The sequence below is a fragment of the Ambystoma mexicanum genome, chromosome 1p (genome assembly GCF_040938575.1).
Source record: "Ambystoma mexicanum isolate Mex_15411 chromosome 1p, UKY_AmexF1_1, whole genome shotgun sequence".
Lineage (NCBI taxonomy): Eukaryota > Metazoa > Chordata > Amphibia > Caudata > Ambystomatidae > Ambystoma > Ambystoma mexicanum.
The window spans coordinates 1,188,511,486-1,188,527,878 of NC_090921.1; the positions used below are offsets into that span (position 1 = coordinate 1,188,511,486).

The following is a 16,393-nucleotide window of genomic DNA, read 5'->3' on the forward strand; positions in this document are numbered from 1 at the left end:
CTCCCACCACCCCAATTCAAACCCCTTACCTGTAACTTTACTTTTTTCCACTGCACCCCACAAAGCTGTGTTTCACAACAGTGCTAGCAGGACTGAAGAAAACAGTGTGAAAGAATATGGGCCTCATTACGACCCAGGCGGTAGGTTACCGCCTGGGCCGTGACTTTACCACCATGGCGTAAACTATGTTTACGCCATGGTGGTTGGCGGACTTACCGCCCCATTCCGACCTTGGCGGGGCGGTAAGTCCCCAATCCCCATTTACCCTTCCCCATTCCCATTTTTGCCCCATAGGGCATAATGGGAGTGGGGAAGGCGTTAATTACGCCACCGTAAATTACGGTGGCGTAATTAACTCCATGGTCCCTTAGCGCCATGGATTTTAACACCTGCTAAAAGTAGGTGTTAAAAGCTCCATGGCGCTAAGGGACCTCGTACTCAGGCGGTAAGGGTCGGCGCTGTTTACGCTGCCGTAAACCCCTTACCGCCTGGGTCGTAATGAGGCCCTATGTGTTTAAATGACCACCATTTGTGTGTCATTGTCCCCCTCAGCATGCAGCTTTATGCAGCCTCCCCTTCCAGTCACCACCCATTGTCCCCTCTTAAGGGACATGCCCAGGTCTATAGCCACTGACAAACCCATCCCATTACCTGCCAACACTGCTGCGCCTACAGCAATTCATACACCTATCAGGGCAGAGCTGGGCTTTTGACTGCCTGTGAATGGGAGTAATATATCCCAAGGAGTCTATTCAATACATCAAGCCAATCCAGCACCTGCAAGATACCGCAATGAGATGTGATGTAGGGTTGTTAATGGCAGCGCTTAAGTTCTAATGCGCAGCCGTGCAACAGTCACAAATAAACAAAAAACAAAGGTGGCCTTTCGTACCATCCATGGAACGATACTCCAGGTCACATACAGTAAGGGAACAATGACACATTTCCCTTGAGAAGTAAAGGAACGTCGTACCCATTAGTTCCCTCCCACTTTGAGCTCTGGTTCGGAAATACGCAGTTGGGATAGTTCAGGTCCCCTCAGTATCTGCATAGTGCCGTGGAATGGCAGTCCTGAATTAGTTGTGTCTGCCATCCTCCTCTATGAGGATGCACATAGGCGTGAGATGGCGCAGGCAGGGATGATAGGTGTCAGGCAGTCATGCTCTTTCTGCCATTGGCCCTCATTAGGACCCTGGCGGAGTGGGTTTCCGCCAGCGCTAATCGCGGCGGACCCGTCCGCCGTACTACGAGTTCCCTCAGCGCCATGGAGGTTTTCTCCGCCTGGTTTTACCGGGCGGAGAAAACCATGGCGCTAAGGGACCTCGTTGTTAATTACGCCGCCGTACTTTACGGCGGCGTAATTAACTCCTTCCCCACTCCCATTATACCCTATGGGGCAGAATGGGAATGGGGAAGGGTAAAATGGGGATTGGGGATTTACCGCTCCGCCAAGGTCGGCATGGGGTGGTAAATCCGCCAACCCCCATGGCGCTATCGGCGGCTTTCCGCCATGCTCCGCGGTGCATTTAGCACCGCGGATTCCGCCAGGGTCGTAATGAGGGCCATTGACAGGAGTTGAGAAGTATGCTGATGGGGCAGCGACAGCTGTCCCCGGATCATACACGTGGTTTGCCGGGTTCAACGTCTTAAATATCTCGTGCACCGTCTTTCGATCTGTGCAAAGCAGTGTGTACTTCACCGCCCTGTCATCATCCATCCTCCTCCCTGATTCAGAAGCACTGAGGGAGGCACGCAGTGCACATACACGCTCGCTCGGGCATGGACTGGCGGACTGTCTGCAAGCATGCCTGTGGTCGACCTTTAATCTGGCATGATGACGCAACAGGCGTCAAGCTGCAACGCATAACGTAATCCAACGACAGTTTCCAACCTTCAAATAACGGTTTAGCGTCAGATTTTTATATTCCCTTCAAAGCTCAGCTAAATTGCTGGAAAATAACGAAAGAGATCCTAAGATGGCAGCGCGTTTTATGAGCAAACAATAGTTTGTACTATGAGAAACAGTATGGCTAGAATACGACGGGAAATGTTATGTTTACGGGCATAACGTGGTCTTCTTTTTCTACCATTTTAGAAAGTTTCATAGCTTTTCACCGATGTATGCAGTAATGTTCTTTCATGGCAAATGTAGGCCTCATTCTTTGCTTATTCATTTTGGGGTAGTGTTCTCTCGAACGAGCATGTGTCCCTGAACAGATATTTACTTTGCATTTAAGCCCAGTAGCACATTTAGGACTTCATCATACTGTAGCTCGCATTAGTTTACTTTTTGACGACGTTAAGCACCTACGCACATTTCCCTGGCCGTACAATGGATATGTGCATGTATTTTAGTTTTGTTTGGAATTTGAATAAGTTGCTAATACTATTGTTGCACAAGTGATGCAGAGCGTGTCATCAGTGTTAAGTGTGAGGCCAATCCGTCAATCAACTTTTACATCAAGGGTTTATGGTCTCTGACTTCCTTTCTCCTTTGTGTTTATGAAATGTGTAGGGACATTTGGGAGCAGCATTGCCCACATTTTCTCAAAATTGTGCTTGAAAAATGCATATGTAAGTAAAAATAAATGTGGAAATGTGCCTATACCGTCATTTGCAAATATTTGTATTGTATTTTCACTTGTAAAGCTCTTTACGCCAAAGCGCTGGAAAATGTAAAGACAGTACATCAGGTGTCAACATAGGTTAAAAAAAACACAAAGTAAACCAACTTAGAGGATACAACATAACCTTTGAGGCAGGCTCGACAAAGAACATAGAAGGGAAGAGAACGTAGAGCCAACGGGAGCCCATTCCAGTGTAGTGGGGCTTAGAGGACAAAGGAGCGAAAACGGGACGGAGCACAGAGGGGCACTGGGAGACAGTAAGAAGGACATGTGACTGAGTGGAGAGAGCAGGTAGGAGAATAGAACAATCCAAGCGAAGACAAATAGGGAGAGGAAAGATTTTTTTTTTTTTTTTATTTTTTTTTTATTTACTTGTGTGTAATCAAAGAAAATGATTTTTACAAGAAGTTGACAGTTGCAGTGAATGAAAATCAAAAGAAATCAAAAGAATAAAGGTTCGCCAATTTAAGACCCAGTGACTCAGCTACACAGTAGATTTTAGAGGTAGCAGAAAACCGTCAGTTAAGCATCCACGGTCTGCAGGCCACTAGTTTTGCCACCAATTTTGGAGAAGGCTGCTTCTAATATTTTGGCCGTGGCAACCGCCCAACGAGACTTCTCGCCAGATATTAAACGGCACCACCATGTGTGCTCCTCGATCAAGACCGAGTCTGGCCGAAGCGAAGACAGAAATGGGGCCCGAATGTCGTCCAAAGCCGGGCAGATTAGGAGCAGGTGGCGAATGTTCTCCACAGAGTCAGGGTCTTCACACAGTCTACAAGTAGTTGAGGTGGTCTGCAGTCTTCTTCTCAAGGTTTCGCGGGTGTGGAGCAGGTTTAAACGAGCCCTTAGAAAAGTTGAGCGTAGTTTTTTATCTGGAAATCGCAGACAGTACGTAATAGGAGATTTCAGTTTATTGTAGGTTGGAGGAAGATGGTTTAGACACTTGATGGAAGCTGCTTTGTCCACAGTGTTGATCCAGTCCTGTAGTTTTAGTTTTTCACTTACTCTTTGTGGGTTCGTTATCAGGTCGTTAAGTGAACATTGCAGGCCTTCCAGTTTGGTTTTTTGAAGATCCACCCACTTTTGGACCGACTTGGTAGTGGTTGATTCAAGTTCCTGCCCAATTGTTGTGAAAATTGGGAGACTGTCTTTAATTAAAGTTTTCCTGAATAGGGCAAGAGCAGCCCCACTTACAGTGGCGCCTAGAGACAAAAGGCCCAGATCACGTCTGATTGCTTCTATAGGAATGGCGTTTGGCAGACCTAAAAGGGACTTCCATATGTAGGCCTCTAGTTTACGCCATAGTTGGGGCGGTATGGTGAACATGGCGTCCATGCCGTAGGTCAGAGAGGGTACCATTTTGCCCTTGTAAAAATTGATGGCCGGGATTAGTGAAAATTTGCCAAACTTCCTGTCGAGTGCTCGTAATTGGGAAGTCAGTTGCCTTGTTTTGGTCCAGAGGTGTTGCTGCATTTTGCTTTCATGTGGCGACCCATCTAAGAGTACACCTAGATATTTGAATTGTTGAACCACTTCGATTCTGGTTTTGCAAACTGACCAAGACACGGTGGTTTTAGGCGGGTGGCGTGAAGAGGACAAGATCATGATTTTAGTTTTGGTCTGGTTTATTTGAAGATTGTTGGTGGTCATGTAGGTTGCCAGATTGTCCAGCTGCCTTTGGAGGCCGATCGGCGTTTGGTCAAACAGGATCATATCGTCGGCGTATAGGAGGCGAGACAGGGGGAGATTGCCAAACTTTGGGGGGAAGCAGCGCACCAACGCTTCCGAATCTTTGAAGTCCCCCAAAAAAGCCACAAAAAGTGCCGGAGCTAGAGGACAGCCTTGTTTGACACCTCTGAACGTCTGGATGTTTCTAGACAGGGCCCCCTGTTTGTTTAGACGGACGTTAAGAGAAGTATTGGTGTGGAGGGCTATTATAGGGTGTAATATGGCCGGTGGGCAGTTCCAGTTTGCCAGCTTTCTCCATAGTCTAGGTCGGTCCACTTTGTCGAACGCCTGAGAGAGGTCGATAAAAGCCACGTACACCGCAGGAGAACCTTGTTTTATTTTGGCTTTTAGAAGTGAAAGTATGAAGATGTTCAGTGTGGTGCTGCCGTTTTTCTTGAAGCCTAGTTGGTAGGGATCGCTGCAGGGAGCTGTTCTCTCCCAGCGGTGGAAATGGTCTAAAAGAAGGGAGGCAAATATTTTTCCCATTATGTCCAATAGGGCAATCGGACGGTAGTTTTCCGGTGCTTCTCTGGATCCACGTTTGAAAATAGGGATGATGATTGCTTTGCACCATGATGATGGGATCTGTCTGGTAGATCTGCAATGATCGAACAGAATGCTCATAAAGGCAGCCCATTCCACGTGGTGCTTTTTTAAATCTATGTTCGACAAGCCGTCCGGGCCTGGGGCTCTAGAAGATTTTAACTTTTGGATGGCAGTACTTATGGTTGATGTTAGGGAGAGGTCGATCCAGGGTGCACCGGTGGTGGCAAAGGACGGATTCGTCTCTCGCGCTAAGCTGGCAAAAAGATCAGTGTAGAACGTGGCCCAAACTTGTTCTGGGACAGAATTGCTCATGTTATAGGTTGTAGATCCTTGCGAGGCGTTTACCAAGTCCCAGAAATCTGCCGTTTTTTTTGCGTGTAGTACTTTCATCATAGCTTCTGCGTCCTGTTGGTATAAAACAGCACGACGTGCCCTGATCCATGATTTATAGGCTTTTTTTTCAGTTCTCCAACGGTCCCATGCCTCTTCGGTATTGGTGGTCTTTGCACGTCTTCTGAGATTTCTCAGGCTATTTTTTTTCCCCGCAGTTTCCCGGTCAAACTTGTGGGTACAAGATTTGGGGGTGGTTAGGCCCACTGCCGGGTGGCTCGTATATTTTAAGAGCAGGGGATAGTAGTCCGGCCTGGACGATGGCACGGAAGGTTGGTCGATCTCAAATTCAGCCACGTACTGATCGGTGATAGCTCTGATGTTGGTCCGGGTCAATCGCAGGCGTGATTGTTTGGGAGTTGTTTCAATCGTTGGTAAATAGGAAGTTGAATTCCTCGCTAGGGAGCTCCAAGACGTGATGAGCATGTTATGGTCACTGGCGGTCGTTTTAACCACCTTAAAGTCTTGAATTGCAGCACACAGGGCTTGAGACGCAAAAATATAGTCCAATGTGGCTGTCAGTCGGCCCCTCTCCCAGGTCGGGAGGAGCGTCTGTCCTTCACGGATCCAGGCAACGTTGTGTAGGTTCCGGGATGCCATGAGGGTCATCCATGCTTGTCCTCTATGCTCTGCTTCAGTTACGTCGGATGGTTTTTTTCGGTCTGTCTTCTGCTGGCTGCACTTCGCGTTGAGATCACCGCATACCAGTATGAAGGGAGTGTTCCATTCAATAAGAATCTCATCCAGGACCTCTGCCATATTTTGGCAGAAAAGTTGCGTTGTGGTTCTTTGCGGGTTCCAGTAGGTAGTGATTACAGCGAGTGGTGGGGATGAGGGTTGCTTTGGCCGGCGATTTGGTGGTCCCGAAGCAGGGTTCCAGTCAATTAGGACTGCCAGTATCCCGTATGAACTAGCTGTGGTCCTGAGTATTTTTAGATTTTGGTCTGATCGTACACCGATGAGCAGACCCGCTGAGGGACGGCCTAGTAGCCCTTTTGTCGCCGGCGAAATCACAATGTCATACCCATCCATGGAGGGTGTTTCTTGGAGCCAGGTTTCTTGTAGACAAAAGATGTCAAAATGGCCCAGGTCAGAGGTGTTAGGGTCAGTCAGGTGGACGTGCCCTCTGGTATTCCAGGAGGCCAGTGACAAGAGTTTGTCGCATAGGTGGTCATCGGCTTCCTTGGGTAATTGCTATCTGAGGCGGTAGGATGATAGAGCCCCTTTTATCCAGTCCCACGGGCCAGGCTGGGGGAGAGACTTTTTTGGAACTGGCGACGATGGTGGTTTGGGTTGCCCACCCGATCTGTGGGGTGCGCGAGCTCTTCGTGGAGATTGCTCTCTCCGGCTTAGTTTCCTTTGCGCCCTGCGTGGTCGCTGGTAAGGGGAGTGCCGCAGACGTTGTCTGGCTTGGTCCTGAGTGTCGATAGACCGCTTGGAAAGCTGTGATGGCCGAAGAGGTGGATCCGGAGATCCCCCGGCGGGTCTTATGGGGCGTTCAGGTGAGTCTTGTCTTGGCTTCCGGGTTGTTGATGGATGAAAAAAGTGCGACTTCAGTGTCTCTCTTCGATCGGTATGCCGTTGGGAAGGACTAGGGGCATCAGGTCTTTCGTATGGGGGTTGCTGGTCCTGTGTGATGGTCTTGAGGACAGGAGACTTTAGTTCTGACAGTAGAAGACCTTGTGCTTTGAGTTCATCGCTAGCAAGGGGGCCTATATCTTGAGTTGCAGACGAGAAGATGTGTAGGTAGGCTTTCGCTTTATTACCTCTGTGATAAGGCTCCACCCTTTTGAAATCATCCGAAGTTAATTTGCGTAGCGAGGGTGTATTCGATGTGATTTTTAACACCGTTTTTCTATTCAAGATGATGTACTTATCTTTGTCAGAGAGTTGCTCTATTTTAAAAACGCGAGTAGACTTGTCCCTTGGGCGGAGAGTGTAGTTGTCTATTGCACTTCTGGATGTCCGCAGCTTCTGCGGGGACGATCTGACTGAGTGGGTTCTCGTCCTGGGTCTGCTTTGGGCATCTGACAAGTATCTTGATGGAGCATCAGTATGTCGGGTCTTCGTCGTTCTGTTCAGCTCGGGGGTCTCCCTCCGGCTGGAATGGTGAGGCGCTCTGCAATTCAGGTTAGTCTCACAGGGAATAGGGTCGTTCGCAGGGGCAGAATGCCCCTTGTCAGGCGGTGTGGATGGTTGTATGTCTGAGGTCACACATTCTGTTGTCGGTCTAGGGGAATGGGTGAGATCCATCACAGAGCCTGCACGTGTAATATTTACAGCCGTACTTCCAGGATCTCTTGAGGTGGAGGGGAGGTCCTCTCGTGGGGGGGTACAATCGTTTAGTTTGTCGACTAGTGGGATTGGAATATCGATCCCGCTTAATTTCAGGATGTTCTTTCCTTTAGGCAGGGGTTGAATCGGACATAGGCAGGTTCCCAAAGCCAGGTTTGGGATCAGTGTAGGCAGGTTGGATGTTTGTGACACTTTTGCTTTGTGTAGGAACACTGGAGCATTTTCGTTTGAAAATTTTGCCTGGGACGTCTGTGTAGATTTGTGCTTTAACGTTGGAGGCAAAGGGCCGTGTGTTGATGATGATGCCACGGACCGCTCCAGATCTGAGGCTATCGCCTCTTTTGTTAGGGCCTGGGATTCGTACTTTAAGTCAATAGCTGTTATGTAGCCTTCTAAGAAGGTTAGCTTCGACTGTATACTTGCTAAGATGGCTGTGTTATCTTTTGAAACATCACTTAGCGTTTCGTATAATTTGCAGAACGGGGCCATGGAGATGGTAATTGCCGACATTATTGTTGTCAGATCTTTTCTGGTGTTGGGTGAGTCTTTGTGCGATGATGAGGACAGATCAAGTCTGCCGTTTGCTGACGAGGCCTTTGGTCCTGGAGCCGTCGGGTTTGCCAGTGAGTGCCTGCGCCTGGTATTGGGCTCTCCAGGGTCAGACGTATTAGAAGGCCTCAGATTTAGGTCCATTGTTTGAGGAATCTGAGTCAAGGCGTCTTGGTGACTGGCAGCGGGGAGCGCGGTGAACAGGTGATTCGTTGTCCAGGGTTGAGGCGACGTTTCTCTTTGTGGCCCCCCTTTGGGGTGCTGTAAGTCAAAGATTTCTAAAAGGGGCTGATAGGAGGTCCTTTTGTTGGATAGTGGATCGGTTGTTGTGGTGACCGCCGGGTTTGGAAGCGGTGGTAATGGAGCCTTCGCCTGACCAAGCTCTGGTGGACTTGAAGCTGAGACCTGCCATCTTGGCGTGTCTGGCGCTGGTACAGTTGGTCGAACAGCTTCGGATGTGGTTTGAGTCAGGGTGACCAAATGGTCGGATCCTAGATCAGACTGCGGGAAAGGCTTTTCTAATGGCCTGCAGGATAATGGCGTTGGAGCCGGGACTTGCCCGGGAAACGTGCCCTGGGGATTGGCAAAAGTGGAGATTTTCCTTGACTTAGACGTCTGAGGCGTCTCATCCAGGGCTTGAAGGATTTCTGCATCTGAAAGTTCTGAGTCATTGGACAGTTTCCGTTTGCCTTGCGTCTGGAAGAAATTCAGCAAAGCATTTGACAAAAGTGGAATAGGTAGAGTAGTTTTTGTGTGGGGCTTCTTCTTCTGGCCTTGTTGCGAAACAGCCTTTTTAGGCTGTCTGGAGGCGAGTGCAGGTTTGGCTGTAAACATTGGGTCGGTGGACTTAGAAGCCGTGTTGCCTTTTTTTTTGAAGATAGGTCTTTTTTTCTTTTGATGGGTTGTCAGTTTACGGCTGCCCCTTTCTGAAGTTTCAGAACAGGGATCGGAGTCTGCCTCACTAGGATCCTCCGAAAGGGGATTCGAGGAAGTTGGGAGGTTATGCAAAACTGGGGACAGGATATCAGACGTCCTTGATGCCCCGGTGCCGGGGATGTTGCCGGGCGAGGCTGGCGCTATGCCCGTCTCTGGTGGTTTAAACGCATCCGATGCGGGGTGCTGGGCTATCTTAGCTGGGGTGGGAGAGGCCGTTGGATTCTCTAGACGTCCTCCACCGCCGCAGTAGGAAGGGACCCGGCTGCCCGGTGTAGCAGGATGAATTAGGGCCGTGGTGGTAGTTTGAGCAGCCGGAATGACATGTGAAATGAAGAGCAGGTCCTGAGCGGGAAGGTTGGTGGTCAAGTGGAGTGACCGCTGGGCGTCTTGAGGCTGTTGAGACGAGTCGGAAACACTTGAACTATCTTGGAGGTTGGTGGCCAGCCGAGCAGGCGGATTTAGAGGAAGTTGTGTTTCGCATGTCGCTTCACTTAAAACTGGGCCCGCCCCCAGACCCCCTGACAGGGGCCCTCCGGTCCCCGCACAGGGGTGGTCTCTCGCCAAAGCGGTGCGGGGGGGGGCCGTAAAGGGTTCGAAGTCCCATGACTGCCGCTGGCCCAAGCGTCCTCCAAGTGCTCTGTCTTTGTGAACCTGAGAAGACAGAGAGGATCGTGGTTCAAAAGGCGGGCAAAGTGTAGGTAATGCAGATGCGTTGCTTGGTCCCACCATATGGAAGGGTGGGTTCAGTCCGTGCTCGTTGTCTCTACCAGGGAGAGAAAGTTCTTTGGTGGACCCAGGGTGAGCGTGATCCAGGTTTTCTAGCGAAAGCGGGTTGCTGGCCGCTAACGCTCTTGACGAATGCAGAGACGGGACAGAGCCTGCGGCGCTGCTGGGCGCTAACGTTAGGGTTTTCTTTGTGCGGCTCCTTAGGAGACGCTGGTCCGGGTCTTCCTCCATCACGGGTAAGAGAGGGGAAGGGAAAAGGGGGGAAAGGGGAGGGGAAGAGAGGGAAGAGGAGCGACAGTGGGGAAAAAAGGGGGGAAGAGAGAAGGGCGGAAGAGGAGGAGGCGGGGGGGGCAAAAGAAACTTGCCAGAGATAGGGGAGGGATAAGGACAGAGAGGGAGCGAGAGACGGACAGGAGAAAAAGGGGGGGAGGGGAAGGGTGAAAAGAGAAAATGGATGGGTGGGGGGGAGGGAGGGAGCAAGTCAGTAGCTTGCCGCCAATTATGAACCGGCGGTAGCGGTAACTCTTGGGAGGCAGCCGGGCGTTGAGCTTAAGCCGCTTAGGGTTCGTGGAGTCGGAGCCAGCGCCAACAGACACAAGAAAACAGGAGGGATCCTACCTCTTTATCCTTGTAGCACTGCAGCACGTCAGTTCCTCAGGTCGTGAGTCCTTGGAGTCCTTGGAGAGCGTCCAGCTGCCAGCCCGCCAGCCCGCTACTCCCGGGGCGGACTGGGGCAGACTGGAACTCTGCTCGGAACTCCGCGCGCGCTCCGCGCGGCCACGGGGTTTTTGAAGGTAGGTTGGGCTGTTTTTTTTTTTTTTTTCCTTTCCCTTAAAGGTGAAACGCGATGCGATGTATCGCAGCAAAAGTGGAGCACTGGAGCAGAAGCACGTCCTCTCACAGCAAGATTCTGGGGCAGACTGGAACTCTGCTCGGAACTCCAATAGGGAGAGGAAAGATTATGAAGAGGCTTGAAGACTAGGCAGAGAAAGTTCAACTTAAGACGAGAGTAAAAAGGAAACCAACAGCGTGAAGGAACAGCAGGAGAGATAGAGTCACAAGAGGATAGTGAAAATAAGAGACGGATCAAGGAGTTGTAGATAGATCTAAGCGGACTTACCCGAGACTCAGGAAGACCACAAAAAAGGCAAGGACAGTAGAAAATACGTGAAAAGATTAGGGAAGAAATTAGCAGTATGAAAGGAGAGAAAAGGTCTAGCTTTACGATTATTGAAAAGGTGAGCTCTGTAGAAGCGAGAGAGAGAGGAAATATTATAAGTGAAAGATAGGGAGGAATCCAGATAGACTCCCAAGATTATGAGCAGTTGACGAGATAGGTAACTCAGTGGGAGGAAATAAGTGGGTGGAAGAGGGGGGGGGATGGAAGGACCAGGAAAGAAAAGAACGTCAGTTTCAGAGGAGTTCAAGAGAAGATAGTGGTCGTCCAGCCATGATTGAATGGCCAGTAGACACGAAGATAAGGTAGCATGAATCTCAGAAGAAAAAGAGGAGAAGGATAGAAACAGATGGGTGTCGTCAGCATAGAAATGGTCGGATAGTCCGAAATAAGAGATAATGTTTGCTTGCGATAGGTGTAGAGAGAGAAGAGTAGGGGGCCCAGGACCGAGCCTTGTGGAACACTGTGATGGAGAGGTAGGTTTGGAGAGATAGGGCCCTCTCAGGAAACAGAACCTGCACGATTAGAAAGGTAGGATTTAAACCAGTCGAGAAGAAATCTGGAAAAATCAAGAGAGGAAAGTGGAAAAGAGTGATGGACAGTACCAAAAGCAACTGATAGATCAAGAAGAATTGAAAGTGTGGATTGCTTAGCATATCGAGCGGAAAGAAGAATGGCAGATTGGTGAGAGAGGGCCAAGGCATATGTATGCTCCGGTGTAATTCACACGGGGAAGTAACCACATACGAACATCTCCAGGCACAACCTTTCCCTAGGACCTGTTGGACTGGGCCTAAGGAATGTTGCAAAGCAGAATGGAGCTATATCTGACCACTTCCTGATTTCTCTCCACCCCACACCACGATAGCCTTGCAGTGCTAGAGCATTGACGTACCTGTTTGCAATTCTCCACCTTTATTAGGGTAGGAGTGTAAACAGATACTAACAGAGGACAGGCCCTATAATTTATATATTCGGAAACATGCTGCTTGCATTGTCATGAGTTGATTGCCGGAGGATTGCTGACGTTAGCAGGCCCCGCCGGTCTTCACACTTACATGTGTGCTGGCAATCTATGAAGGATACGCTATCAAACAAGTCTTCACTGTCTTCATGGACACATAGATCCCTTTTGGAATACAGAGACCTCTCTGGCATACGCGGACTGCTCAATCAATGCCGAGTTCACAACGCAGCTCACTCTGGACCAGCTACCACATCTATGACCCAGGGTCCACGTTCTTCAAATACAGATCCCCTGAAAAGTGTTTGGGCCTTTTGCTTTGTAAATGCCCCTCTCATTTTCCCCACCCTTCTTAGGTTTAGCATGTAGGATTTTAGATCACTGAGGGCCTCAATACACGGATGGCGGAGAACCATGGCGCTATTAGCGCCATGGTTCATGCCGGTAAAATACCGGCACCGCCTTGGCGGAAAGGGGAATTACCGCCCCATTCCAAGGTTGGCAGGGCGGTAATTGCCCCTTCCACCATTGCCCTTCCCCATTCCCATTTTTGCCCCATAGGGCTCAATGGGAATGGGGAAGGTGCCAATTTGCGGTACCGTAATTAGCTCCCTGGGCTCCTTTGCGGGTTGGTTTTTAACGCCTGCAAAAAGCAGGCGTTAAATACCCCAACCCGCAAAGGGACCTCGTAGTAGGGCGGTAAATCCTTACCGCCATCCGTGTAATGAGGTCCTGAGTCTTTCTACCAGCACCATTTTGACAAAGTAGTCAACGTTTCAAAACTATACATGGGGCTTCTGATATTATTCTGGTCCATAATGAACTTTCCATTGAGTGCATCGGACAGATAGCTATTTGGATGGTCGAAGCCAGAACATATTGTTTTAACTAAAAATGGGGTAAAATGTGGTTAGTACTCTCCACCACCCCAACATGAGTATCTGCGGAGAGTAAAGTTGTAGGATTGCATCTTTGGACTGTCTATTCGCGTGCTCTAGACGAGGCCTCAGTGGTGCAAAACATCCTTTTTAGTTTTGGTTCAATGAGGTGGAGCTAGCCCACCTACAAGAGAAAATATTGCCATCTAAATTATATCTGAGCTTGGTAGTTTTGGGGGCATTTGTGGAAGGATTCGTATATACCAGCAGCATGTCAAGTGGACATTTCTCGGCATTGTCTAAATTATTGTCGTCGGACGGTAATTTAAAACTACAGGTTTTGCCAATGAAAATAGCTCACTGAACAATATGGGGTAATTGCAGCTAGTAAGAGGCTGGCCATCTAAATTATGGTCACATTTACGCCCTTTAAAACATCCATTTTTGCCTGCAAAGGCATCTGTCTGAAAGGTAGAGTGTTAAATGCAGCTGTCAATCATCCCAAAGTTCTACGTAAAACAGCATTGCAGTATATACCCCTGAATTAAAAGTACGTGTCTAATTTTGTATTTCTTTTGTGTAGAACAGTTCAATATAGTCATAGTAACAGTTTTATTGGGTCGATTTTTAGAAAACCAATATATAAATGTTGCAATGCGAAACATATGTGGACGGAGGAACACATCTACTTATAGACAAGCCAACACTGCTGGCTTTGTCAATGCTTGTTTCTTTTGGTTACATGTCCTCCCTGCATCCCAGAATCCATTACCAGCAGCCTTTTTACAGATGGTTGAGATCTGCACAAGCTGTGTAATCCCAATTCATAACACACGGTGCTGCCACATGTGTGAGGTGACCATAACGAGGCATGACGCTTATCAAATGATACCCGAAAATGGCGTTGTGCCTCAGGTGCGTCGTGGCACCCTGCTTTTTCAAAATTGTGCACATATGAATTGCGCCTATAACTGCTTCCTGTGTTAACAGGGCGCTTTTCAAAAAGGGTTGACAATATTAACATATGCAGAAAAAGAAGAGGGCCATGGATGGCCATTGTAATTGAAGTTACATACCTGTGTTGATGCAAATCACAGTCCCATCTCTGATCGTGCAATTCTCGTCCTGCGCACAGCTGAAATCCTCGCACATCAGAACTCCTTTAGGTTTGCAGGAGCACACTTGGGTGCAGCCGTCTCCAATCACCACCTCGCCAGGCTGCAGAGGAATTAAACAGATTCTTTAAAAATGATTGTGTATATTATGTTACTGGGCCTCATTCCGAGATTGGAGGTAGCCATGGCGCTATTTGCGCCATCGCTGCCTCCAATACCGGGTCCGGCACCAGTCTGGTTCAATGGGGACTTACCGGTGCATCCCGACCCTGGAGTCCCCATTGAACCAATCATTCCCAATTCCCATTGAGCCCTAACAGGGCTAACAGGGCTCAACGGGAATGGGGAGGGCGCTAATAACGGGCTCGCGGATTGCAGGCCCGTCATTAGCGCCCTGATCCCTTAGCGGATCCAGTAAAGGACGTGTGGTCAGACCACACGTCCTTTACGGTTCCCGCTAAGGGACCTCGGAATTGGGCGGTAAGGGATTACCGGCACTGGTCTCCTTACCGGTGCCCGGTATCCATTACCACCCAACTTGTAATGACCCCACTGTGTCGAAAACAGCACTGCATCTATGACCTCTTGTAAATATGGATGCTGTAAGGGGGAGGCAGGCTAGTGGGGGAGCATAGGAGAGCAAGGTTCCTTTTGCTAAAGTGCTGGTGAAAATTGCAACAAAGAAACAATCCATCTGGGGCGGGGCTAGTGGGGCAGGGGAGAGGGTAAATAGCTAAATATTTTTTTTTTAAAACATGTTGTATGTGTGTGTTGATTCATGCCTGGTGTTGTTCAGGACATCACCCTGGCCTGGGTGTGCTTAATCATGTTTATGTGTGGAATGAAGGCCAAGGAGATGGTAGTGGTGTTGGGTGTACGTGAATGCCTGCTTTACTTCAAGCTCCCATTAGTGTGAAGTGGGTGGTGACTGTTGGAGATGAGGGGTTCCTGCAGACTGCTCGTGCATGGGGAAGGTGGTTGCTAGTTAGTGCAGGTACCTGAGGATTAGATGTTAATATCAAGTCAGAGGTTGTGTCAGAGCTGAGACAGGGCCTGAGTAGGGGGTGCGTTGAGTCCTTGGTTGTGCTCATAGTTGGTTGTAGTTTCTTTCCCATTTGCAATTTAGAGAAACTACAAGTCGCAGAATTCCAAGCAAAAGCACTAGTGGATGGTCTTTTCAAGCATGGCCACAGGAATCTTGAGTACTCTGCTATAACAACAAGAACGTGCGGGCTGTTATATTGCATTTCATGCCAGATTATTACTTCGGGTTCTAATTTTTGAAATGGGTTATTGTAACTCACATAGATGGTACTTATAACACAATGTTGTAAAATGTCCTAGATGGAAAGGGATGGGAAACAGAGAAGGATTGTCCCACTTGTTCCTATATCAACCACTAGGCCAGTCCTTCTCTAGTTCAAAACTTTGATGAGATGGATCTATCATTTATGATAGCGTGAAAAAAGCCTTCATACAGAATAAATATGGCATGCCACCCTGGAACTCTTCTAATCCCAAAGCCTAAATAATTTCGGACGCAATATTGGACGTTTTCTCTTTTTTCGATGTTGGTCCATCGAAAAAGAGAAATAACTTCTTGATTTTCAAACAGGTTCATGAAAATCAATTTCAAAAGTGCACAAAAATATAATTGGGAAGCAGCGTAAAGCTATAATGAGAGGGAAGCAAGGGAGAGTCCAGTGTGGTGTGGAGAGGAAGCCCAATAAATGCCAGGGGGAAGGGCAAACAAAATGAAAAAAATATAGAAAATGGATGCATTATAACAACCTAGAAAAGAAACATTTTGGGCCTCATTACGACCCTGGCGCTAAGGGGTTAACGACGCTGTAAAAGGCTGCGGCGCCGTTAACCCCTTAGCGCCTAATTACGAGGTCCCTTTGCAGGTCCCGACCTTAACGGCTTGTCTGGACCAGCCGTTAAAGTAGGGACCCGCAAAGGGACCTTGGAGGTCATTACGGTACCGCAATTTGCTTTACCGTAATTACCGCCTTCCCCATTCCCATTGAGCCCTATGGGGCAAAAATGGGAATGGGGAAGGGCCAATGGTGCATGGGGAATTACCGCCCCGCCAACCTTGGAATAGGGTGGTAATTTCCCATTGCACCATGGCGGACTCGTTACAATACTGGCAGCAACCATGGTGTTAATAGCGCTATTGGTTACCGCCGGTGTTGTAATGAGGGCCTTTGTTTTTTGAATAGTGCTGCATACCCAAAAATCCACTTTTAGAGCAATTGTTAATAGCTGCTTCTAATTGCCATCATTATTACCCACAATAGTGGTACCCGTTTTGCCACCTGGAGGAATGAATGTTTGAGTCTGCATGGAAACACATGGACCCCATATCCGATTGGCAGATCTCCCTGATAAGGGACCTGCACAGTTTGTGTAGAGCTATCTCCTCACACAACATTAAAGCTCTTAGAATTCATTAG

The 16,393-nt window shown here is 48.6% G+C and overlaps 1 protein-coding gene across 1 annotated transcript in view; it reads right to left on the bottom strand.

Moving 5' to 3' along the window:
• Nucleotides 1-16,393, bottom strand: part of LOC138451205 (IgGFc-binding protein-like) — a 320,112-nt gene that overhangs the window by 62,542 nt on the left and 241,177 nt on the right. Inside the window, exon 19 of the mRNA XM_069604892.1 lies at nucleotides 13,896-14,037. Within this exon, the coding sequence (XP_069460993.1) occupies nucleotides 13,896-14,037 (142 nt within the window). The remainder of the gene's footprint in view (nucleotides 1-13,895; nucleotides 14,038-16,393) is intronic.